This window comes from Onychomys torridus, chromosome 23 (genome assembly GCF_903995425.1).
Source record: "Onychomys torridus chromosome 23, mOncTor1.1, whole genome shotgun sequence".
Taxonomy (NCBI): domain Eukaryota; kingdom Metazoa; phylum Chordata; class Mammalia; order Rodentia; family Cricetidae; genus Onychomys; species Onychomys torridus.
Window position 1 is genome coordinate 26,131,792 of NC_050465.1, and position 27,307 is coordinate 26,159,098.

The 27,307-nt window shown below is 46.8% G+C and overlaps 1 protein-coding gene across 2 annotated transcripts in view; it reads right to left on the reverse strand.

Annotated features, from left to right (window-relative positions):
- The window catches only part of Emilin2 (elastin microfibril interfacer 2), a 58,887-nt gene that overhangs the window by 11,016 nt on the left and 20,564 nt on the right, over positions 1 to 27,307 (reverse strand). For both annotated transcript variants that reach the window (XM_036173828.1, XM_036173829.1), the window contains 2 exons: positions 19,035 to 19,210; positions 9,117 to 11,033 (listed from right to left, as the gene is read on the reverse strand). In XM_036173828.1, coding sequence (XP_036029721.1) covers positions 9,117 to 11,033; positions 19,035 to 19,210 — 2,093 coding nt within the window. The remainder of the gene's footprint in view (positions 1 to 9,116; positions 11,034 to 19,034; positions 19,211 to 27,307) is intronic.

Consider the following 27,307-nt stretch of genomic DNA (forward strand, 5'->3'; position numbering starts at 1 on the left):
GATTGCACCTCTCTCTGCCCTGCAACATGAGATGTGACTTCCCTTCACTTCGAGAACCCAGCTGGAAGTGACTTTTCGTTTTAACAACCAATTCCCAGTGCTCACTTCACCCTTGCTGAGTGGGAATCTCGTGTGATCCATGTCTTCGGGAGTTACACAGGGCTCACCCACATGGCCATGTGGAAGACTCTGGTTCAGAACACCTCTGTTCAAATTCAGAATTGTGGTGTTGTTTTAGCATGACTACTGTTTAAATCGTGTGTGTGTGTGTGTGTGTGTGTGTGTGTGTGTGTGTGTGTGTGTGTTTATGTGCACGTGCGAGCATGTGAATCGGGATCCCTGAGAAGGCCAGAGGTGTGGAGTCAAGAAGGCCAGGAGCTCCTCCCCAGTGCAGGTTCGTGGAACTGAACTCAGTCCTCTGGAAGAGCCGTGCCTGCTTTTAATTGCTGAGCCATCTCTCCAGACCCAAGATTCAAATGTTTGATGCATAAAAGCTGCTATTTACAGCAAATGGGGTGTAACAAAAACCAGATGCCCCCGGGGAAGAACGGCCTGTGAGTTTTCACTGCCTGACTTACATATTCATTTTATGTGAGTTCACAGAATTCTGATAGTCCATCACTGTGCCTTGGACTCAAGCTGCCCTTAAACTCAGCGGATTTTAAGCCCAAGGCAAAAGCAAGGGTACTATTGGCAGGCCACCAGCCGCAGCCAGACTTTATGGGTCAGTATTTCAACAGTCTGAGCTTTTTCATTGTTACAGCTTACCATAGAGAACTTGATAAAAAAAAAAAAAAAAAAAAAAAAAAAAAAAAAAAAAAGGATCCTTAAGTCTGTAGCGTAACAGAATTCCAAGAGGAGGGATTCCCTGGGGGCCAGACCAGGAGCTACAAAATGAGAACCCACATGTTCTCACCACAGGATGTTGAAAGGGTGTCTGTGGTTGTATCTCGGCAGGGCTGTCCCTTCTTGGAAGCGTGACAAGAGAGACATATGACAAGAGACTTCCCTGTCCACAGCAGCATCTCCCTTCCTCAGCGCCAGCACCTCCCCCTTCTCACAAGTGAGAGGGGAAACCTTGGTTCCTGTAAGGTTCATCCTCAGCAAAAGCCTGGGTGATCCTGCAAACCCAGTCTCTGTTGACAGTCACGGTATAGACTAGGGTTATCCTCGGTCCCTGGCAGGAAGGCAGACTCTGCCCTTCATGCTTAGCTGGGAGGATTGGCACTCGGCACCAAACATTCATCTGTTCAAAGGGATGCAGGTGACTAGCCACAGCTTGAGGAGGATGGAGTGAATGACTTGAGGGAAGAAGGCAAGGGTAGGTGAGAGGTGGTTTGAGGACCCAGCCATGCCACCCATGTGGGAAAATGAGACCCAGGAACACGGGGTCTTGGTGCACAGAGAACCAAGGGCTTGAAAAATTCCCCATGTGTTCAGAAGGAACAAGCTTGCAGTCAACAAGGGTCTTAGGACGTGATTCTGTGGGTTCTGCAGGGAGATTTCTAGGCTCTGCATTCTCCATTTGTCCTCTAATGTGGAAAAGAAGGGAAAGAGAAACATCACCTGCAGCTCTCTGGAAGGGACTGACCCACCATCCAAGGCTCTACTCTCCTCCAGGTGATGGCAGGAGGGTTGGGGGGAGGGAGGGTGTGCACATTGCAGGATGAAAAGGAGAGACAGGCTCAGCCAGGAGCAGATTCTACACACATTGAGTTGAGAGTGATTTAGAACGGGGTGGGGATGTTCACTGATCACCAAATGCTCACCCTAATACTCACAAAGCCTCATTATCACTTATTTCTAACATGAAGATAAAGAAAGAAGGTGAGTGTTGAGGGCGCAAACATCTACCCAAAGTCACAAAGCTTCAGTATAGATAGGCTGGGACTTCAGGCCTGGGAGAGAACCAAGGTCTCCCAGCTGTTTCTATACTACTTCAGGTCAAGATCCCTGATCACAGCTATATAATTGGGACACCCCCCCCCTTTACCACGCAGCCTCTCACTTTCTGCCTTTTGCCGATACACTTGGCCAAACTTAGTTTTTCAGAAGAACAAATCCACCCCTGTCCCAGGGCATCCCAGAGTCACACTGTTCTGTCTGTCCGACCATTTTCCTGCACAGACTGCTACAGTTTTTATGTCCTCAATCTATTTATATCTCAGATGTCATCTCCATGGTGCCGCCCTCCCTAACCGTGCAGCTAAAACAAATTTCTGCCTCCCATTATCGATCTATATTTCATCTTTCCTCAAGGTACTGATTGCTAACTAAAGTCGGACCTTCACTAACATGGCTGGTCCTTGTTTTTTCCTCTAGACTCTAGAGTGTCAGATCTATGTTGGCCTAGACAGGACATGACTTAGAGATCTGCTAAATAAACTACTGAATCAGGTCTGGCAATACACACCTGTGACTTTAAGAACTCAGGATGATTAGGACAGCCTGGGATACAGGTAAGAGACTGATTGGATGAATGAATGAATGAATGAATGAATGAATGAGTGAGTGAATGAATGGAAGGAGTCAGGAGAGATGAAGGCAAGAGTAACAAAGCACCACAATGGTTAGACTGCAATCCCAATACTCAGGAGGCAGGGGAGTCTCTAGATTGAGCCCTGTCTAAATGATAATAATGGTTATTATTATTATTATTATTATTATTATTATTATTATAATATGGTTGTTCTTCCTTCAGAAGTTGGATACCCATCAGAGTCTCAGGATATTCTCTCACGTGTGTGTGTGTGTGTGTGTGTGTGTGTGTGTGTGTGTGTGAACACACACATATATACATTTTGCATACACTCTTCCAAATCCCTCCTAAGCCCCAGACAAGAGCACCTGCTTTGATGGGATACAGACAAGACCCAACTGAGAGCTGCTGGGTAATGCAGCCCATTCCCTGGAGTCACACAAGAATATGATCTGAGCCGGGCAGTGGTGGCGCACGCCTGTAATCCCAGCACTCAGGTGGATCTGTGTGAGTCCGAGGCCAGCCTGATCTACGGAGCTAGTCCAGGACAGGCTCCAAAGCTACAGAGAAACCCTGTCTCGAGGGGGGGGGGAGAAAAAAAAGAATATGATCTGTGAGCAAACAGGCTGGGAAGAAACATGAGTTTTATATTTTGATTTTATATTTATATTGCTGACCTACAACCAGGTTATGGTCTAAATACAGGTCCTCAGCCCCTCCTCTGGGCGGGTACTCACTGTGGGAGAAGTGACTCATCATCAGAACTCCTTGCTCCCAGTATGACAGATGTGTTACCCTTCGAGGGCTGGTTTGCTGCATGCGACCAGCAGAATGAGTGTGGCGGAAGTGATGCCTAGCTAATGCTAGTCCCCACCTGCAAGAGACGGAGGCTTTGCTTCCCCTCTCTAAACCAGCCGCCACGTTTGGAAGTCAGATTACTAAAGAGTAGCTGGGTATGAGGAAACCGCCTGGACACACAGGGAAAGGGGCCACATGGAGGATCACCAAGACTCCAGGGCTATGGCCCACATGAATTTGTACCTTCCTGTCAAGCACAAAATAGAGCTAAGTGGGTATGTGACTGACTCGGGCTGACATGACACAGAAGAGCCACTGAGCCTAGCCCTATGCAAGCTCCTGACCCAGGACTAATGGAAAATCACTACCACCAAGACTGGGGTAGGAGATTACACAGCAAAACAAAACAAAACAAACAAATAAAAACACCCTTTCACACCAAAGTCTTCCCACAAATGTCTTTTCCAGCCTTTTGAATTCCACCCACTTCTTACGTATCTGTTCACATTCTTCTAGAAGTTTCTCTCACCTCACTACCCACCCTGCCACCTCTCTCAACTCGATTCAGTGACTTCTTAAGCATGGAGGCTCAGCTCTGAGGCTTCTCCCTTTGCGGAGCCCTCTGGGTCTCCACATATCTAGGGAGGCTGGGGAACAGCCAATTCCTGTGATCCCCTTTGCCCGTCTGGTTCTCCTCCAGACCTGTATTCACAGTTGCCACCTAGTAAGGCGCCATCTGTTATGTATGTGGGGTGCACTGAGAGCAGGATCCTGCACAGCCCACTGCATAACACCCCTTCATTGTGTGCAGATTGGGCGCTTTCTCCGTGGACCTGAGGAGGCTTTATGAAGGAGGGTGGTACCTGTGGTGGTCTCTGTGCCCCTCACAGAGCCTCACACGCAGTTGGTGCTCAGTAAATGTTCTGTTACCTTTTCACTGTTTGAGGTGTGACTTCTTTCAACCTTAGCTCCAAAGTCACTTTGGGTTCCAGGTCTCTGGGGCCTGGGGGCTCTGGAGGTCACAGAACACCACTCTAATTTTTGGCTCCTCTCAATCACTTCTCCCAAGCCCACATGACCCCAATCGGAAGGATGGGACGTGAAAACCACAATGTCTCCAGAGTTACTAATCTCCAACTCTGCCTCAGAATGGACACAGATTCCCACGCTGTCCAGCACTGCCAATTAACTGGAAATATCTGGTTTGCATCTGTTATTGTAAAGCACAGTCCAGACAGCATTTGGACCACAAGGAACAATTGCTCTGTGAGCACACAGGACTCATGACCTTAACTCTACATTCCAGAGATACAGGGGCTGAGAGAGCTGAGGTGGAGGCTGTGTCCTACCGATAACTAAGCCTGGGGACAGTGGCCTTTCCAGCCTGGCCCTGGTGACGCCTTATCTACAAAATGAGCGTCATGCCTAGGGATAAACTCCAGAGCATGTCTACTCGACTACTATGAACTCTCCCCACACCTCATGAGGTGCCAGGACCTGGTCTTGGCCCTCTCCACAGCTCCTCCTCAGTGGGGACCTAGTCAGAAATTACCACAGGCTCCTGGGAGCCAGGAAGGCTCAGCTCTGTGTCACCTGAAGTTAACACAGTAGAAAAGATGGCAGGCTTGCAGGGGAGGCCAAGAGAAGAGAAAGTAAGGAGAGAGGAGGTTGGGAAATGGCTTCCTCAGCACACAGCTGGTGCTCCACAAGTGCTGTGGGACCTGGAAGTCTGCATCCAGCTCTGGAGACCCAAAAGGCCGAGTGCTATGTGGCGACACAATGATCTTTGTGTGCTGCCAGCTCCTGTCCCAGCTCCACCTACAAACTATGGAATGTGGCACACATTTCCCTCTGGCAGACTCTGCCATCCATGTGGGATGGCTTTGGTTATAAGCTAGTGTCCCTAGAGGACTAGCACCATGCTGGTGGTACACAGAGCTGTTTTATCAATGACCTCTGTGCTGGCTAGTTTTGTGTCAACTGACTCAAGCTAAAGTCACCTGGAAGCAGAGAATCTCAGTTAAGAAAATGCCTCCACAATTTACAGCAAGTCTATAGCTAATATCAACTTAAATTGAGAGAAACTCAAAGCAATTCCACTAAAATCAGGAACAAGACAATAACCGGTCTATGTCTATTCAAGTCCTAGCTAGAGCAATAAGACAAAGATCAAAGAAGAAGATCAAAGACATACAAATTATAAAGGAAGAAATTAAGATATCTTTATTTGTACATAAGTGACCCTAGAAAGTCCACTGGGGAACTCCTATAGCTGATAAACACTTTTAGCAAAGTAGCTGGATACAAAAATTAACTCACAAAAATCAGTAGCCCTCCATATATAAATGACAAATGGAATGAGAAGGAAATCAGGGAAACAACACCTTTCAAAATAACCTCAAATAATATAAAATATCTTGAGGTAACTAACCAAGCAAATGAAAGACTTATTATGATAAAAACTTCAAGTCATTGAAGAAAGAAACTGAAGAAGATATCAGGAGATGGAAAGATTCCCCCATGCTCATGGATCAGTAGGATTAATATAGTAAAAATGGCCATCCTACCAAAAGCAATCTACAGATTCAATGCAACCCCATCAAAATCCCAACACAAGTCTTCACATATCTTGGAAGGACACTTTTCAGCTTCATATGGAAACAGGACATCTAAAACAACCCTGAACAATGAAAGAACTGCCATGGCTTTCCTGACATCAAGCTGCACTACAAAGTTCTAGCAATGGTATTGTCATAAAAACAGACACCTTGATCAGTAGAATCAAACAAAGACCCAGACATAAACCCACACACCTATGGACACCTGATTTTTGATCTAAAAAAAAAGGCCAGAAACACACACTGGAAAAAAAAGACATCTTCAACAAACGATACTGGTCAAACTGGATGGCTACATGTAGAAGAATCCAACTAGATCCATACAACTCATGCTGTCAAGGATGTGGAGCAAGAGGAACACACCTCCATTGCTGGTAGAAGTACAAGGTTGTACAGCCACCATGGAAATCAGTGTGGTGGTTCCTCAGAAAGATGTGAATGGATCTGCCTCCAAAACCAGCTATACTACTCCTGGGTATATACCCAGACAACACTTCATCCTACAACAGAGACACTTGATCAACCATGCTTGTTGCTGTTCCATTTGCAACAGCCAGAAATAAAAACAATCTAGATGTGCCTCAATAGAAGAATGGACAAAGAAAATGTGGTACAATTATACAATGGAGTATTATTCAGCCCTTAAAAAAAAAAAGACATCTTGAAATTTGCAGGCAAATGGATGGAACTGAAAAAAAAATCATCCTGAGTGATGTAACCCAGACCCAGAAAGATAAATATGGCATATATTCATTTATATCTGGAGACTAGCTGTTAAATAAATCATCTAGCTACAATCTGTAGCGTCAGAAGAGGATAGGCATAGAGGAAGGGACTAGGGGCAGGACATACGATCTCCCTGAGAGAGGGGAAGTACAATAGATTTTATGGGTGCAGGGGGTTTGGGGGGGAGTGGGGGAGAGACAAGAATGGAAGGATCAGGTGGGGAAGGGGAGGGGAGAGAGGATTAAGGGAGGGAATGAGGGAGAGACAGCCAGAATTGAAGGGTATTTGAGGGGGGCAGTATGGAAACGTAATGTAGCAATAATAAAATGACTCCTAACGATGCTCTGCTCTACTCAAAGGTCAGTGCCTAGTTCAGCCAGCATCAGAGAGGCTTCCTCATGCAGCAGATGGGAACAGATGCAGAGCCCCACAGCCAGACATGCAGAGAGAGAGACACTGGAACACAGCTCTAAATGAGATGTCTTCTCAAATCCCTCCCTTCAGAGCTCAGGGGACCCCAAGGAAGAGGAAGCAGAAGTAGGGGAGACAGAGAGGATGGAGCACACTGGAGAACAAGGTCCTCTAAATCAACTAAGTGAAGCTCATATGAACTCACAGAGACTGAGGCAGCAAGTACAAGGCCTGCACAGGTCTGCACCAGGTCCTCTGCATATGTATTATAGCTTTCAGCTTAGTGTTTTTATGGAACTCCTGAGTGTGTGAATGAGTAGGTCTCTGATTCTTGTGCCTGCTCTTGGGACTCTTGTTCTTCTGTTGGCTTGGCTAACTTTGTTATGATGGTTTCATCTTATTATATTTTATTTTGTTGTTTGGTTATCATCTCTTAGAAGCCTGTACTTTTCTGAGAGATAGAAAGGAGTGGGTCCAGAGGGAAGAGGAAGTGAGAGGAAACTGGGAGGAGTCGGGGGGTGGGGAGGTACTGTATTCAGAATATATTGTCTGAGAAAAGAATCTATGTTTAATAAAGGGGCGCCTCCATAAGATTGGGTTGTAGGCAGACCTGTAAGGCATTTTCTTAATTAGTGATGGGGGAGGGCTCTGCCCATTGTGGGTGATGCCATCCCTGAGCTGGTAGCTCTGGGTTCTATAAGAAAGCAGGCTGAGCAAGCCATGAGGAGCAAACCAGTAAGCAGAACTCCTCCGTGGCCTCTGTATCAGGTTCCTGCCCTGCTTGAGTTCCTGTCCTGACTGCCTTTGATGATGAACAGTGAAGTGTAAGCCAAGTAACCTCTCTCCTCCTCAAGTTGCTTTTCATGGTGTTTCATTGTGGCAATAGTGACCCTAACTAGGACAGCCTCTCTTTTTGCCTCCAATTAGAAAGGGCTAGCCTGTTCCTGGGGCTGTGGAAAAGAGAAGATCAGATGAAAGCATCTTTATCCTTCAAGGATTGTGTTTGGCTTAAAGCAAAACTACCACTATGACATACATCCCTCAAAACTGTCAAGAGGCTATCGCTCAGTCACTTAAACATTTGCTGGGTGTCTGTGCCGCAGTAGGCACTGCTTTTAACACTATGCTGAGCTTCCTAAGTCACAGGACTACAGGACTCTCCACAGTTACTGCCCTTGAGGCACTCTTGGCCACAGTCCTGTCTGTATCTAGGAACATAAATAATATGGTGTCAGCCTATCTGCCATGACTGTAGGAGGTCTTAGGAAATGGAAAAGATGGAAACAAAGGAAGAGAAGTAAATGGGTTAGCATAGAGGGAATTCTCTTGGCACAGGCAGAGGCAATACACACCGCCCTGAGTCTCCGTGTGCCAAAACTGGTCCCCTCACACCCCCGCTCCAGCATGTAGCTGGAGTTCTTTGCCATCTGTCTGTGGTGAGTTAGATTTTCCTTTCTTGTTTTCAATGTGTTACAAACTGACAGTTTTATAAAGCACACAGATCATGTGCTTGAATGTTGCCATAAAGTTATATACTCTTAGAAATTCCTGGGGTGTGTGTGAGTGTGTAAGTATATGTGTGAGTGTGTGTGTACACATGAGGGTTGTGTATGTGAGCATTTATGTGAGTGTGAATGCATGTAAGTGTGTATGTGTTCGTGTGTGTGTGTGTGTGTGTGTGTGTGTGTGTGTGTGTGTAGAGGGTGTGTATACAAGCCTGTGAATGTGTGTGTATGTTTCTTTTGAGACAGGGTCTCACGTTACCTAGGTTGGCCGTGAACTTCTGATCTTCTTGCCTTTACCTCCCAAGTTCCAGCCACCATACCTCCTTTGAGGTGGTGCTGGGAATTGAACTACGGGCCTCATGCATGCTAAGTAAGCACTGTGCCAGCTAAGCTCCATCCCCAGCCTGGTCAGTATCCTCATGTCAGCATATTGCTTCTGATTCACAAATTGTCACTGATCTATGGATCATACTTGGGGAAGCACTAATGTAGTTAATTCCCAAACCATCCAAAAAGCTAGCATAGCTCTGCCACATGCAGCAAACGCACACAATGGGATGGGGCTGTCAATCCACTTACTTGCCGATGGCTGAAACTTGACCAGATCTTGCAAGTCTGTAGAGATCTGGAAGACGTGGCTGTAGAACTGCTGAACGGAGTTCTTGAGGCCGGAAATGTCTCTGGAATGCGACCTGAGCGTCCCGTTCATCTGCTGGACGCAGTTCCACAGGCTGCCCACATGCTTGCTCAGCCCCTCCTTGATCCTCTGCAGACCCCCGGAGATGGCATCCAGCCTGCTGCATGTCTGCTCCAGCTGAGACACTCTGCCTTCCACCGTGGACACCCCACTCTGAACCCCGTGAGCGCTCTCCTTACATGTGTCCAGCTCAGCCAGCACGTGGTTCTGCAGCCTCTGCCAGCGCTCCTCCAGCTGGCCGCAGCATGGAGCCATGGGGGCCCCAGAAGGGACAGTCCCCTCTGTCCTCTCTGGCGTCCCTGTCTTGGTAAACCCACTCGCCTCGGCACTGTCTCCTGCTCCGCTGTCACCCGCTCTGCCCCGCAAACAAGTCCCCTGACATTCCGAGCGGTTCAGTTGAGAATGAAGAGAGCTGAAGTCCCCCCGGAGTTTTTGGATGCTGCGACCTGTTTCTTGGAACTGCCTGTGCATTGTCTCGTTGAGGGACTCCAAAAGGCTCAGGCTGACATGTGTGAGGTCCTCTCCACTTGGCAAAGTACCATCTATCCCATGAGGCAGGCCCTGCAGGCAGATGTCCTCAACCACTTGAACCTTGTCCTTCAGGCGGCTCAACTCCATTAGGACCTGCCCGTTCTCTGCCCCTGGCTGCCCCGGCATGGCAGGGCTCACTGGTGTCAACTCCACGTCTGAGCTGTTGGCCACCTGCAGAACGATCCCCAGACGGTCTTCCAGGGAGTGAATTTTCTGGTTGAGAAGCTGCCTCAAGTCATCCACCTCACCATTGATGGCCCCCCGAAGGGTCTCCTCGATGTAAAAGCAATGCTCTTCTGCGTTCTTCTCCGTCACATTGATCCTGGCATCCAGTTCGTTCCATCTTGCCTCGAAGTCCACATCTGGTTCTGGAACAGAGAGTCGGTCAAACTCATTGTCCAGCCGTCCATTCAGCATCCTGGTGGCCTCAGCGACTCTCTCGATTTTCTGGTCTAATGTCTTGATCTGTTGGCCAAAGTTGCCAATCTTTTGACCATCATTGCAGCAACTTGGTTGGGCTGAGGGGTCCAGCAGCTGGGCTCGGAGGTCGGCAATGTCTTTTCTCAGGCTCGTCTCTTTCTCCCCAATCAGGTCTATCACCCCCAGGTAGCTGCTCCCATAGTCATCACACTGTTGCTGCAGACCCACCAGCTTGTACTCGCATGTGCTCTTCAGGTCGGCCAGCTTCCGGTCCATGCCTTCCATGAGCTCCTCTCTCAGGGTATCTATCTTGCTATCCACGTAGGCTTGGTACAGCTCATTGGTTGTCATGGTGACTGTGGGGCCCTGGGCAGCCTCCTGTAGCTGCTTGAGCTGCCCTTCATAGCCCTTTACCTTCCCATCTAGCTCCTCTAGTTTATCACTCTTGGTCTTCAGTGTGTCTTTGACTTCAGCCAATTCAGATTTGATGTCCTTCATGCCAGATTCCTTGTCATGGAGGAGGCCAGGAAGCTGGCTCGGCTCTGCATCTCCCGCAAAGGTGCTGTCCAGGGTTGGCTGAGGGTGCAGGTGACCGAGCCACGGGGCTGGCCCTTTGATGCCATCATCCTGAATAGAGTGTTTGAGGTTCTCCTTCAGTCCTGCCATGGAGGACTGGAGATCCAGCACCATCCTGGTGAGTCGGACAACCTTCTCCTCCAGCACCTGGACTTTCATTTGCTGAAGTTCTGGAGGACCTTGCCTTGGATCTGCTGCCACCTGGCCTGGTTCCGCTGCCTCCGTCGGGGACAGAGTTTCTTTAGGCTGTGAGACTCGGCTCGGATCAGTATCTGAAAGAAAGAACAGGACATGAACGGCCAGTTTCTACCTTAAGCTAGTTTCTCCAAGGTGCTTATAGAAGATACTGAAACCTTCCATGGCAGCCCCACAGACGGCAAGCTGTTCTGTGGCAGAGAACAACGGACTCTTTTCTATCCTGGTTCTGCTGTTTACGGTTTGTGCTCAAGGTTGATTAACTTCTGTGAGCTACACTGCCCTCCTCTATAAAGAAGAGGGGCACCCCGCTAGGGTTGTTGAAAGTATGCACACGAAGCAAGATAATCAGTGATGTCTTTCACCTTGATGTCACAATAGCGTATCATATTATCTACTGTATCATATGAACACATCATTCCCCATGAACTGTAGATACCCCACTAGCTGACTGCTGGTGATAAGATGCCACAAAGCACTTTAGAGAGATCCGACTTCTGGGCAATGACACCCCATAGTTGAGGTTGTCCTCAAAACACTTCCAGAAATCTTCTTTCACTTCGCTTAGCATCCTTATGCTAAGAGTCTTGTTTGCCCTTGTTATGAAGACTGTGGATACTAAATGCAAAGGAGATGCTTGCCTAGCATGTATGGAGTCTTAGGTTCAATCTCCAGCACACACACACACAAAAGGAGGGAAAATGAAAAGAAAGAGAGAGAGAAAAGCAGATAAACATTCAATTTCTAATCATCTTACTCTGAGAAAAAGCAGCCAGGAAAAACAATCCAAAGCACAAATAAAAATCATGGTAATGAGTCATGAAATAGGATTACGTCATCAATAGAGAGGTCTAAGTTAAACAAGAAAGAAAAGAAAAGAAGCTACTGAATTAAGAGTAAGAAGCAACGTGGCCACACCCTAGATGGCTGTAGGAACTCTGATGGTTCAGGAACTCTGGACAAGGCTCTCACTGGCAAGCCTGGCATGGGAAGGGAAAAGCCAAACAACATAGACGCAACCACGTACAATGCATGTGTGCCTGTATGTGCATGAAAGACCCTGGAATCCAAAATGCTGTAGAGATTTCAGTTTTTTTTTGTTTTTTTTTTTAAATCTCTTCTCGTAACTTTCACAGGAGATTGCAATAGCAAGCAGCTTTTATTTATTAAAATCCACTTAGCAGGAAAACAAGACGCAAAACCAAATGTCCAAACTCCCAAGCAAGTGCTTTCCTTCAGAGAACTATAAAGAACATGTTGGGATTTTTATTCTATCTTAAGATACTAGAAAGAGAACTGGCCCCTGTACTCAAGAGATGGCCCCACCCCTCACAACAGGAGAAGGTGAACTCAGGGCAAGGGCAGAGGGGAGCTGACTCCACCCCCCCCCCCCCCAACCCCCACCCCACCCCACCCTGCTTGAGGTAGGTGGCCCTAGTGGCCTGGACTGAAGGCGTGTGCTTCACAAATACTGGTAGCAAAGGCATGAGATCTTCAGTGCCAGGATTAAAGCTCAGCTACCACCCAGGCCCACAGCTGGCCCTTGAGTTGGCCTACCCTAACATCTTCCCCATCTAGGACCTGCTGGAGCTCCTAAAGGGATTGGTCCTATGGACAGATACCCACAGGATCTCCCTGACTCAGGAGCGGCCATGGGATATCCCAGAGGAGTTGGGTGAGGATCCAGTGATGATGGTGTACCAGGAGCCAGAGGCTTTGAACTAGACCAGGGACTCATTGCAATGAACATTTGCTAGTAAAGCTGATTGGACAAAAGGGTTTACTATATGACACATGGAGGTCCCCAGTGCCACCAGGATGAATGAAGAGATGTTGGAGAGGTGAGAAAGAAGGAGAAGTGAAGAGTTTTGTGGTGATATACTGTGTACCTTAATAAAATTTGCCTGAAGATCAGGGAACAGAACAAGCCACTAGATTAAACATAGAGGCCAGGCAGTGGTGGCACACACCTCTAATCCAGCACTCATGAGTTCAAAGCCACCCTGGACTACATGAGATTGATACAGTCTAGGAGAGAAACAGAGCCAGGCAGTGGTGGCTCACACCTCTAATCCCAGCACTTGAGATCTCATACCTCTGCTATCAGTATTTGGGAATCACACACACCTTTAATCCCAGCACTAAAATGGCAGTGGCAGCTGGGCAGAGAAAGGTATATAAGGCTTGAGGAGACAGGAACTAAAGGCTTTTGCTGAAGCCTTTTTGACAGAAGCCCTTTTTGGCTGAGGACTCAGAGGCTTTGAGTCAGAGGATTCATGGAGTTAGCGAGGTAAGAAGTGGCCGTGACTTGGTTCTTTGTCTCTCTGGTCTTTTGGCATTTACCCCAATATCTGGCTCTGGGTTTTTTTTATAAGACCATTTAGGATTCATGCAATAGAGGTTCATTTTGTTTTGTTCTTGTTTTCTTTTGTGTGGGGGGGGGATGCAGGGGTGAGGGGAGGATATGGGGCACCAGGAGGTGAGCAGAGCTGGGGTGCATGATGTGAAACTCCCAAAGAATGAGTAAAGAAATTAAATTAAAAGTAAGTAAAAAAGATTCTAGAAAAAAGTAATCTATAGAATCAAAGATGGTGGTGATATTTTGTTTGTGATCTCACAAATAAAGCTTGCCTGAAGATCAGAGTGCAGAGCCTAGCCACTAGTTAGCCATAGAGGCCAGGCAGTGGCGGCACTCACCTTTAATCCCAGGACTTGGGAGGCAGAGGTAGACGGATTTCTGTGAGTTCAAGGCCACCCTGAGCTACACAAAATTGATCCAGTCTAAAAGAGAAACAGAGCCAGGCAGTGGAGGCATACACCTTTGATCCCAGCACTAGAGAAGTGGAGACAGGAAGTGATCTGGCTGGGCGGAGAGACGAATATATATAAGGCGGGAGGAGACAGGAGCTCAGGGCTCTCTCAGACTGAGGATTCCTAGGGGTAAGAAATCTTTCTAGTGGCTGCTGCTCTGCTTCTCTGATCTTTCAGCTTTCACCCTGATGTCTGCTGACTCTGGATTTTTATTATTAAGACCAATTAGGATTCGTGCTACAATAGATAACTAAACTGCTGTTTTGAGCAAAGGAAACAAAACACAAGGGTATGGTGATGCACACTTTCTTTTTTGTTTTGTTTTGTTTTTGCTTTTTGTTTTTCAAGACAGGATTTCCCTGTGTAGCTTTGCACCTTTACTGGAACTCACCTGGTAGCCCAGGCTGGCCTCGAACTCACAGAGATCCTCCTGGCTCTGCCTCTCGAGTGCTGGGATTACAGGCGTGTGCCACCACCGCCCGGCCAATGCACACTTTTTAATCTCAGCGCTCAGGAGGCAGAGGCAGAAAACTCTGAATTCTAAGTCAGCCTGGTCTATATAGTGAGTTCCAGATCAGCCAATAGATACCTGTCTCAAACCCTGCTCCCAGCAACAGCAACAACAACAAAATACAATCTATAATAATGAAACAATACTTACAACTTGAGTGACCAAAACCAGAAGGTTGTGCAATAAGCACTCTACAGCCGGTAAAGGACACTACAGAAACTGAGGAGCAAGCATTGGTTTTCAAGACATGGCCTCACTGTGTGAACCACACTGGCCTCAGACTTCCAATCCTTCTGCTCTCTCTAGCCAGTGCTTCCAAGTGCTGGGTTGTGTGTGGTGGTATTGTGTTCCCCAAAATATTGTGCACCCTAATAAACTTATCTGGGGTCACAGAACAGAACAGCCACTAGATACAGAGGCCAGAAAATGGTGACACACACACCTTTAATCCTAACATTCCAGAGGCAGAAATCCCTCTGGATCTCTGTGAGTTCAAGGCCACATTGGAAACAGCCAGGCATGGTGACTCACGCCTTTAATCCCAGGAAGTGATGGCAGAATGGTATATAAGGCATGAAAACCAGGAACTAGGCTGGTTAAGCTTTTAGGTTTTTGAGCTGTACAGTTCAGCTGACAGGAGTCCAGTCTGAGGAAACAGGATCAGCTGAGGAATTGGTGAGGTGGCTGTGGCTTGTTCTTCTCTGGTCTTCCAGCATTCACCCCAATACACAGCTCCAGGTTTGAATTTATTAAGACCCTTTAAGATTCATGCTACAGTTGTGAGTGTGCTGCTCCTTCTAATGAACAGCTAGAAAACAAACATCCTCTTCCTTTTCTTGTAACATTCCATTAATATGGTAATAAAAAAGGAGGGACAAAGACCACCCTCAAAGCACATAAAAATTGGAATTAAGTGTTTTCAGACTGGGCAACAGTAATATCAAAACCCACAGGAAAACTAAGCAATGTCTTAAAAATTCTGAGGAAAATTATATGCCTATACCCCTGCAATCCTGCAAATGTGCGCGCGCGCGCGCACACACACACACACACACACACACACACTACACACATGCAAAACAAAAGTTTACCTCCCCCACTGAACTAGGCCTGTTGAATGTGGGTGACAGTTGTGTGGCTTGATCTGTTTGTGGGGTCCTTGGCAGCAGGACCAGGACTTATCCCAGGTGCATGAACTGGCTTTTTGGAGCCCATGCCCTGTGGTGGGAGACCTTGCTCAGCCTTGATACAATGGGGAGGGGCTAGGCTCTCCTTCAACTTGGTATGCCAGACTTTGTTGACTACCATGGGAGGCCTTACCCACTCTGAGGAGTGGATGGGGGTAGAGTGGGAGGGAGGGGAGGAGGCAGAAGGGGAGAGAGGGGGAACTGGGGTTGGTATGTAAAGTGAAAAAAAAAATTAATAAATAAATATATTTTTAAAAAAACAAAAAAAATTTTACCTCCCACATAATCTTTTCATGTACTAACTAGAGGGGTTGGGGATATATATAGCTCAGTGGTAGACTGCTGGCCTTGCCTGCAACAAAGCCCTGGGTTTTATTTACAAAACCTCATGAGCCAGGCTTGCTGGCTCACACCTGTAAACACTTGGGAGATAGATATAGGAGGACCAGAAATTCAAGGTTATTCTTAGCTACATAGCGAGTTTGAGGCTAGCCTGGGCTATATGAGACCTTATCTCAAAGGGAAAAAAGGAAAGAACAGGAAAAGCAGCAGCTGGAGACTGTGTTCAAGCCAGACAAAGAAATGAACTGAGGAAACAGATTCCAACTAAGACAGGGGGGTTAAGACCCCAGGGTGACGGAAGGAGGGTGATTCGTCACGGTGGGATGTATGAGAAGATTCCTGAAGAATCTCTTCAAGCAAATGCTGCTGTGGTGCCTGCACATAATGAGGGGGCCTAAAGATCCCCAGAGACGAGTTTGGGTTGGCATAGGATAAAAGCATTGAAAACCAAGCAAAGGAAAAACGCATACAAATGCTACCTCTAAGGAATTCACAGTGCTCTATCGGGCACGGCTATACAATTCTAATAGTTACTGCGTTGTATACAACCAATATTGATCATGCAAAAACAAATGGTGTAACTGGAAAACACTGCTGTGGAGTGGACAAAGGGGAGACACATTGTCACCTTCCATGACAAGAAGACAACAGATAGGGAGGCAAATTCCTGGACTCAGCAAGTGCCCCAATGAGCTAGAGACATGGCTCAGGGTAGAGTTCCTGCCTACTGTGAACAAGGCCCTGGGTTCAGTCCAGAGCACAGGAAGAAAAACAAAAAGTGTTGACAGTATGTAGTAGGCTATTATTTTCAGGTGTGTAACTTTTGTTTATGCTGCATTAGTTCAACTCTGTGAAGCTGTGTTACTGTGCCTGTCTAAAACACCTGACGGTCTAATAAAGAGCTGAACGGCCAATAGCAAAGCAGGAGAAAGGAAAGGCTAAGCTGGCAGGCATATAAATAGGAGAAATCTGGGAAGGTGGGATCTAAGAACTAGGAGTTAGAGGAGGAGGACTCCAGGGGCCAGCCACCCAACTACACAGCAAACCACAGAGTAAGAGTAAGATTTACAGAAGTTAGAGAACAGGAAAAGTCCAGAGGCAAAAGGTAGGCAGGTTAAGTTAAGGAAAGCTGGCTAAGCCAAGCTAAGGCCAGGCATTCATAATTAAGAATAAGCTGCCATGTGTGATTTATTAGGGAACTGGGGGGCGGGCCCCCCAAAAAACTAAACAACCTCTGAGTCAAAAAGTGAAAAATGTTATCACTGTCCTTCCCACTAGTCCTCATAAGACCAACTGATTTGTGAAGCTACACATTTGTTTAAACTTTGATAACATAAAACCGGAACCTAAACAAATTGTCAGAATTCAGCAGGCCCCTACTTCACACCTCCCAGAGTATCCATCTCAATGCCCTGCAATGAATGACTGCCCAACACTTAGCTTATTTAAGTCGGGAACTGTGTCTTCCCTGTGTCATACTTTTCCCAAGTAGCTAATATCCAGCCAGCCAGATAAGAAGATCAGGAAATATTTGTAGGGCAGGCATTTTTTTTAGACAGGATCCTTGAACTCACAGTCCTTGTACCTCTACCTCCTGCATGCTGAGATTAGACATAAAATTCCACAATGGGATTCACTGAAATTCACCTACTGTAGTAACAGTATTCAGATATGGATACAGGGCGGAGAGATGGCTTACAGACTAAGAACAGTTGCTGCTCTTCCAGAGAGGACCCAAGTTTAGTTCCCAGCTGCTACAAGGGACAGCTCACAAATAGCTTTAACTCACAACCAAGGGACCTGATGCCCTCTGTGGCCTCTTCAAACATGTGCAACACACATAAAGACAGACCCACACACACACACACACATTTAAAGACAAACGAAAGTCTAGCTAATCGTAACAGAACCTAGGACATTGTGTGAAGACAATGGGACCTTACTTATGCGTGGAATCTGAACACTCAAACTCATAGACACAGGAATGGTGGGTACCGGGGGCTGGGGTTGGGGGAAGTGGGGAGATGATGACACCCCACTTTGGTTATTAATATGAATACATTCCAGGCATCTAAGGTACAGCATGGGTGGTGATTAGTATACTAAATGTGCTCATCGATCCACGTTGTATGCTATGTCAAGTCACTGCCGTGTATATCTTGAATACATTCCATCTCTGAAAATGTACTATTTCAAAGTGAAAAACATATTTTCCTATGTTTTACAAATACTGCCTAGTTTATGTATGCTGTTTTTGGTAATGAAATTTATTTAACAATCTATTTTTACAAAAAAAAAATTTTGACACATTACTATTTCAAAACTTAAAACATCTCATGGGAAAATAAAAACCAACAACAATTTAAACATTTAATTTCACAGGAAAAATTGGTCTTCATTTTTTTTGAAATTAAAAAGAAGGTGGAATAAAGTTATACAGGGCAAAACAGCAAGGGAAAAAGTGGCTTTTAGAAATTCATCCTGTGCCCTGCTCAGCCTCGATACAATGGGAGCAGCTAGGCTCTCCTTCAACATGGTGTGCCTGGCTTTGTTGACTACCATGGGAGGCCTTACCCACTCTGAGGAGTGGATGAGGGTAGAGTGGGAGGGAGGTGAGGAGGTGGGAGAAGGGGAGGGAGGGGGAACTGGGGTTGGTATGTAAGATGAAAAAAAATTTATTTATTAAATATATTTATTTATTAAAATTTTTATTTATTAAATTTTTTTTTAAAGAAGTTCATCCTGTCCATTTTATGCTTAAGAGCACAGGTGAGCAACTTTTGAGAATTCTGACTTCGGCTCAGCTCTGCAGATAGCTCATCCAAACAGAGAGGGGCCAGTCTATTCATTTTTATTTCATTCATTTTTGGTTAATTCATTTTTTGACACAGAATCTTACTATGTAGCCCAGGCTGGCCTCAGACTCTCAGTGACCCTCCTACCTCTGTCTCCCAGATGTGCCCCAACACTCCTGGCTCAGCTCCCTATTTTTAAAACAAAATCCTAACTCCTTTAGATTCAGATGTAAGAATAAAGGAAGTGCCTGACAAATGGCCCTAAGGAAGCAATTTACTGTCAAGGAAGTGGGCCCCCCAACTATTCCTGCCCTTCAAATACACTTCTACTGTGTGAGGATTGTTCAGCTGTCCGTCACAGATCCTGCAGTTTACATCAGCACCAGGAACATCAAAGGTGACCACACGCACAGGACATCAACGAGACGTTACCTGTGGCTTTCTTCAGGTTGTTTCTTGGTCGAGCATGAGGAGGCCGGGGGGTCTTTGGGGGGTCTTTGGGACCTTCTTGGCAGTCAGCTCCTCTAAAGCCAGGGCAGCACCTCCACTCCAACTGTGTCACTGTCTTGTACCTAGTGACGAATCTGGGTCTTAAGGTTACCCGATACCTGAAGACAGAAAGGACAGGGTCTCACGTTAGTGACCACTATTAGGAGCATCTCCGGCCCTCCTATGCTGGACCTTATTATGCTGTGACATGTCCTACACAGACTCTGTTTTAAATACTTTGTCCCCAAATGGTGGCACTATTTTGTGAGGGTTCTTAGGTGGGGCCTAGCTGGAGGAGGCGGGTGCTTGGGAGTATAGTAACCACCCTGCTTCCTACCCACTGTGTACAACCATGCTCTACCACAGAGTCTCACTGCCAATATATTCTGTTCAAGAGTGTGGATCCAAGCAGCCATGGACCTCTGATACTGAGTCAAAATAAATCCATCCACCTCTCAGTTGTTTCCATCAAGCATTTGATTCGGTCATTTGGAATCCTCTTTATTGTTTTATTTTGGTTTGATGGATAGTTAGGAGGTTGTTTTGTTTATTTTTGACAGGGTCTTGATGTGTAGCCAAAACTGTCCCCCAACTTGCAATCCTCCTGCCTCTGCCTCTTGAGTGCTGAGATAGCAGGTATGTGTCATCAGACCTGGTTCTTCCATATCTTAGATCCAGGGTAACAACATCCCCACACATCTGTTCAATATAAACACTTCCCAGACTTCAAAATGGGTTTTCATTTCACCCACAGTTTCTATTCTACAATTCACAGCTCTTGAGGGATACTTGTTAGGTGCAACTCAGGGGCTTGGTGTTTTCAATCCCTGGGGCCCGTGGCCCTCCCCCCATACTTTCCTTTGCACCTCCTTCCCCTGGGGGCTTTGGCAGCGACACAACTTTTTATAAAGATGTCTTGGCCCATGCTTCCAAGGACAGAAATTTGGAAGCTGCTGTGGTTTGGATGAATGTCCCCTAGGCCCACAAAGGTTTGTGGTAGAACATTTAGGAGATGGGGCCCAGTGGGAGGGGTTAGGTCATTGGGGTGCCCTTGAAGGGGGCATTGAAAACTCAGCCCTGCCCACTTGTCTCTCACAGGCTCTGTCATGATCTTACCTCAGGCCCCAAAGCAACAGGGCCAGTATTGACACAATCTCTGAAGCCTGAGTGGAAGCAAACCTTCCCTCCTTGCAAGCTGACTACCCGGTACTGAAGCTTTGTTTATAGCCGTGTGCCAGGAGTGGGGGTATAGCTCAGTGGGTAGAGCCTTTGCCCAGCATGGACCGGAAATTCGATTTGGAAAATGATAATGATAATATAGTATGTGTTCCTTGACATCAGAGACCTTTTTCAGGGAGCTGCAAAATCCTCTGGACCCACTTCTGGGCCTGACACACCGACAAGCCAGCATGACAGGCACAGGCCAGGGCCAGAGACAAGGGGTTCAGCCAGGCTGCTGTTCACAGCACAGACAAAAGCCCAACCACACAGGAAAGCCCTCCTACACTCAACCCTACTTCCAGCTTCTGGCCTGGAGCCATCTTCTCTTGATCATCTTCACTTTTTCATTTCCACACTAGCACTAGCCGCCGCTGGACTTCTCTATGGACCAGTTTCTAGAGAGAAATGGGCTTTGGGCCACTTCCTTGGGGTTGCTGTGGGCTGCTGCTCACAGGGGACCCGGAATGAACACTTGTGGTGTCCCGGGATTGTGGGGCTCAGACAAGCAACTCCAGGTTAAGCACCAGCTTTGGAGCTGTGCACCCAAAGTTATGTGTCCAGGAAAATCACAGATGACTACAGGAAACAGTCTTCCATCTTCCCTGAGGATGAAAATCGCAACACTGAGCCCTCCATGAAGGTTTAATTCCCAGAGCGCTCCTGCTCGGCTGCCCTGCTTCCCTGGAGCAGTAGTTCTCGACTCCAGCCTCAGAACCACCCAAGAATCGTGGACAAACAGCTGCACCTCAGAGGCGCTCCTTGGCTGGGCCTGAGGTGGGTCTTGAGGGGACGTATTTCTGAGATGCTCCTGAGAAAACCTTTCCACGGAAAATCGAACAGAAAGCCCAGGGAGCCAGAGAAAAGCAAGGGTGGTGATGAGTGGGGAAGACATCAGAGCGGGCAGACTTTCCCAGTCCCTTCAGAGTGTCATCGGCTGGGCCAATGAGATGGTTCAGTGCGTAAAGGCACCTGTTGGGAGGCAGAGGCAGGTGGATCTCTGTGAGTTCGAGGCCAGCCTGGTCTACAAAGCGAGTTCCAGGAAAGGCAAAAAGCTACACAGAGAAACCCTGTCTCGAAAAACTAAAAGAGGCACCTGTCACCTTGGGGATCCACATGGAGGAAGAGAAGCAGCAACTCTCCCTCTGACATCCACATTTACACACACACACACATGCACTCATACACACAAGAACACATGCATGCACACAGACACATTCATATATACACTCAAACACACATATATACTAACACACACTGACACATATACTAACACACACATCCCAATACACTCACACAAACATATATTTTCACTCACACACAGACACACTCACACATGCATACATACCAAATACACAGCATACTCACATACATACATACACACACCACACAGACACATACACTACACACGGACATATATGCATACTTACCATACACAGAGACACACTCACAGAGACACACTCATACATACTCACATACATTCTCACACATACATGCACACATACTCTCACACATGCTCACTCACACACAGAGGCACATACACACTCTCACACACATATAGGCACTCGTATATACATACGACATACACTTATACATACTCATACACACACTCACAGAGGGAGAGATGAATGTAATTTTAAACATTAAAAAAGAATCGCATTGACCCTGCTACTTATTTTTGCCCTCTTGTCACAAGCAAGAAAACATAGACTGGATGGGTAAAGTGAGTTGCCCAAGTTTGTTCTCAAGTGGTTAGAGTGGAACCTTCTGGGTCCTTGGATCACACACACACACACACACACACACACACACACACACTCCCAGCATGCATTAACAGCCAGCCACTCTCTCTGGCAGTTTCTCAGGTCAAAGCAGCGATCCACCTGGAAACATTCCAGAAAGCCCTGAAGCTGGGGGAGGAAGTATCTGACCTCCCCACACAGCAGATGCATGCTTGAACATCTACTTCAGTCCAGGTAGACACGTCTCGGGCTCCCTGCCACCCTCAGCCACGTGTGGAATCCCTGCACACAGAGGGACAATTGCCCTGCACATCTTGCATACTCAAGCAGAGCATCACGCTAGAAGAATGTGTAACCTCAGACAAAAAAAAAAAAAAAAAAAAAAAAAAAAAAAAAAAAAAAAAACTCTGCTCCTCGGAGCATTAAGATGGAATGTGAAAATGTGTTTGCTACAGGCAGCAGGAGACCTTTCAGATAAGGCTGCACCCAGCAGAACAGACTATCTCCCTCTGGAGAGAAGGGTGTGGTGGGCTGCATCCCACCCACCTCACTAGATTAACCCTAACCAGGAGCTGGAGGGTGAGGGGGACTTGCTCTCCCATGTGCTCACTCAAAGGAAGGATGTAGCTGCCTCCAGCTCACCATCACACAGCAAAGTCTCCCGAGGTCCCACCCTGCTCTGACTGCCAGACCCACACCCACCTAGTAACCTGGTCCTAGTCAGCCAGTTGCAGGGGTCTGGTGGTGCCCTTCGGGTCAGCTGCCTGACCACATCTCAAGTTAGAACCATTCCAGCCGGCAGCAACAACCGGAAGACTGATCAGGCAGGCACCTTCAGACACCGGGAAGCTCAGAGGAATCCCCATACATTAAGTGGCAGGCCCCCCAAGGTGACCTTGGGGCCCTGCTAGAGGGTCCCCAGGTTTGGGTGAGGGGCCTCCAGGGACACAACACAGAGTTAGCCAAGCCCCACAAACCTATTGGTATTTGTTCCCAGCTGAAGTGGGGTTCGGGCTAACATAACGCTAGTCTGAGGGGCTCCAGAGGTTGGGAGGAGCCAGGGCAATGTCCAGGAGCCCTCATCACACAGGCAACTGCAGGGGAAATCCTGCCACAGACTTTTACAAACTTGCAGGGTGTGGCTTAGTGACCAAGAGCTTGCTGGCATGAAAGCCCAGTTCTTCCCACGGCCACGCCACGTAAGAATAGTCTTTACCTCATGAACATTTCAGAACTTCCCAAGCAGACATGAAGTGCAACTGAGTCCAGGAGTCCCAGACCCAGTCCACTTCCTCCTTCAGGAAACACACCCATCTCCCTGGTAACTGGGGCCTCCGAGCACGGGGAAGGGAGGCTGAGCCCACACAGCCTGGTGTCCCACGTGACTGAGCTGTACTCACAAGGGAGGAGCTCACTAGCTGCTGATGAGACCATTAGCTGACGTCCCAGGGTAGGGCAGCCACACCAAGGAAACAGCCAAGAGACTGTCAAGGCAGCGAGCCCAAGGCTGCTGGGCTAACTCAGGTCACAGCCTGGCTCCTTCCCAGTCTCTCCCAGTTGGGACCATACATGTCAGTACCCTGTGTGTACAGAGGAGCCGTGTCTACCTCTGAGGCAGACATTTGTTTCAATGAGAGAGCCCACATACAGGAGCTGGAGAGATGGCTCAGCAGTTAAGCGCACTGACTGCTCTTCCAGAGGTCCTTGGTTCAATTCCCAGCACCCACATAGCAGCTCACAACTGTCTAAGTCCAGTTCCCTGGGATCTGACATCTTCATGGCAATGCACATAAAATAAAGTTAAATAAATTATTTTTTAAAAAAGACAAGAGATAGCACTGGCTGCTCTTCCAGAGGTCCTGAGTTCAATTCCCAGCTCCCATATGGCGGTTCACAACAGTCCAGAGGACCTGACACCCTCACACAGACATGTATGCAGGCAAACATACAATAAGAATAGCAAAATCATTTAAAAAAAAAAAAAAGAAAGAAAGAAAGAAAGAAAGAAAGAAAAAAAAAGAAAGAAAGAAAGAAAAGAAAAAGAAAGAACTTGCATGCACACACCACCATCATCCCAGCCCCTGGTTCATACTGGGGTTCCTGCTTGGTGCTGTGTATTGTTGAGTGTTGGAACAAATGCAGAGTAGCCTGTAGCCATCACTGCGGTGTCTTCTACTACCCTAAAAGTCCCCTGACTACTTATCTTCCTCATCCTCCTCCCCGAAGGGACCTTGGACTTGACTCTCTCCTTCATTTTGCCAGAACGTCTCACGCTGTAACCACTGGGTTCCAGGCCTCTCCGTCTGGCTTCCTTTGCTAGGAAGGCCATTTCAAGTTCCTCCTAGCTTTTTGTGGCTTGACAGATTTGCATATAATAGGCAGGCCGTCTACCACTGAGCTACACTCCAGCCCGAGAGCATGTCTGGTTAAGGCTGAGTAATACCACAACGTCTAAAACATCATTCCAAAATACAGAATGTCCTGTTTCAGGAATTCAATTAATTGTTAATCACTAATTGGATCAATAGTTGGTTAATCAAACAAAAGTACATTTGCCAAAGTTTGTGTGATCTAATGTGGTGATATATTGTATACCCCAATAGAGCTTACCTAGGGATCAGAGGACAGAGGCAGTGGTGGCACACACCTTTAATCCTATCATTCAGGAGGCAGAGATCCATCTGGATCTCTGAATTCAAGGCCACACTGGGCTACATGAGAGAACAGAACCAGGCAGTGGTGACACACACCTTTAATCCCAGGAAGTAATATGGCAAGACACAGAAAGGTATATAAGGCATGAGGAAACAGAATCAATCTCTCTCTCTCTCTCTCTCTCTCTCTCTCTCTCTCTCTCTCTCATCAGCTTAATACAGTATAAATTCTTATCCTAATAGTGAAATGTTTCATTGAGACTTGCCCAGTAATTGAGTAAAACCAAAACTTATTATAAGTCACAGTCATCCTAGGGTCCCCCCTGCTATATAGCCTCCCTGGTTCTGTGGGTTGCAGTCTGATTGTTCTTTGCTTTATATCTAGAATCCACTTATGAGTGAGTACACACCATGTTTGTCCTTCTGGGTTTGGGTTACCTCACTCAGGATGATATTTTCCAAGGAACTCGCTCTCTTGAGGCTGAGGATTTCGTAGAGGTAAGCTAGTGGCTGGCTGTCCTGCTTCTCTGATCTTTCAGCTTTCACCCCAATATCTGGCTCTGGGTTTTTTGTTATTAAGGCCTTCTAATATTCGTGTTACAATCTAATATCCTATTTTCAAAGGAAAACTACTTCCTCTGGTCGAAGCAGCTAGGAATTCTTCAGTCTCAGAGCTAAACTGAGCTGCGTGCCTCTGGGTTCAATATGAACTACACAGCAGCCACACACCTAGGGGTGACCCAGGGCTGTGCTGTCCAAGGTGCCTACTAGCTGCACCAACCTCTTTAAATTCACATTAAATAAAATTAAACATTTAATTTCAACAGCCACATCTCAAGTATATACCAGCATAAATGTTATCACAGAAAACCCCACCAGACAGAGCTTGCTGTGGTAGAAATACACAACATGTGCATGAAGCTGCAGGGGTTCATCTGTGAGACCTTGATTTTCAACTGACCGCTATCAAACCCTCCTTTCTGAGCCCAGTAGACTGTGAGCAGACAGCTTGTACAGCATACCATGTAGAACTCAAAGAGAAAGCTTGCCCAAGAGGACCACTGGCTGCTGTTAAGGGACCATCCACACAGTGGATCAACACTGTGTTTGACGTTCACCTATATTTTATTTAGTCAAACATGGCACAGATCCAGAGCCCAGCACCTCCATGGGGATACACTTCAGCCTGGGACTTTTCCAGAGAACACACTTTCTAGTAAGTTCTTCCCCTTCCATTCACCGGCCTTCCAAAACCCGGAGCCAACTTTTCTGGCTTCATATGTTACGTCCAGTCCCAGGAACCACACGGAATGACTCATCTCGGAGCATCCTAGGAAATAAATGCTTATGCTAGCAAGTCTACTTTTCCCCCTTTATCCTCAACTCAACCTTGTTATGTAGCTGAGCATGACCTTGAACTGTGAATCTTCCAGCCTCCACCTTCTGAGTGTTGGGATCACAAACATATACCACACGCCTAATTGTGTATGGTGCTGGTGAATTAGACTCAGGCCTTTGTGCATGCTAAGCAAACACTACTAATGGAGCCATGTCCCAGCCAACAATTCATTCTTTTGTTTGTTTGTTTGTTTCTTGAGACAGGGTTTCTCTGTGTAGCCCTGGTTGTCCTGAAACTCACTCTGTAGACCAGGCTGGCCTCACACTCACAGATCCTCTTACCTTTTGCCTCCCGAGTGCTGGGATTAAATGTGTGCACCACCACCACCCAGCTAGCAATTTACATGTTTCAAAATAAAATGGCACTAACATAATACGACATAAAAAATATAAGTAAATGTTAAGATGCTAAACTTTATTTATTAGCCCCAGGGATTCAAACCCAGAGCGTCATGTATCCCAGCAAATGCTCCACCTCTAAGCTCACCCATCTTAATGGTAACCACCTTTACGTTATTGGCTCTGCGGCACCTGGCACATTGATGGTGTCCACCTCCAAGCCCTTACCTTCCCAAATGGAAACCCTGTAACCACTGAACACTAACTCCCTGACCCTCCCTGTTTGTAGCCTTGGCAATCACTTCCTCTGTGAGTTCAACGGCCCTAGGTACCTCACGTGCACAGATTCTTAAAGCACTTGTCTTTTTGTGTGACTTTTTTTCACCCCCGAGTGGTTCTTGCATGTTGCAGGGCGTGCCCACATTTCCTTCCCTTTTTATAAGCAGTTCACTTCTATAAAATTGGTCTCATTAAGAAACTGAAAAGACAGTAAACTGACTTTTCTAGGAACCACTGACATGTTTTTCTTATTTTTTTGGGGGGGGGGAATGGGGGTTTTGGCCAGTGAATGAATAAATAAATGAGCTTTTTCTGGTTGACCCTCTGCCAAAAGCAAATGCAGTCAGGCAGCAAAGGCTGTAAAAGTTGGAAGTGATTTCAAAACTGAGAATTTGGAATTTCAAAACATTTCCCACTTGAATCTCGTGTCTGACTGAACATCAAATGGCCATTTTAACCATGGCTATCTCCAAAGATGGTCTGTGAACATTAGGAGGTGGATCTGATCTCTGGGCCCCTCCCATGGCTCCACTCCAAAGTCAAGATCCTCTTTACAGCTTCAAGAACAAACTCAAACTCACAATCT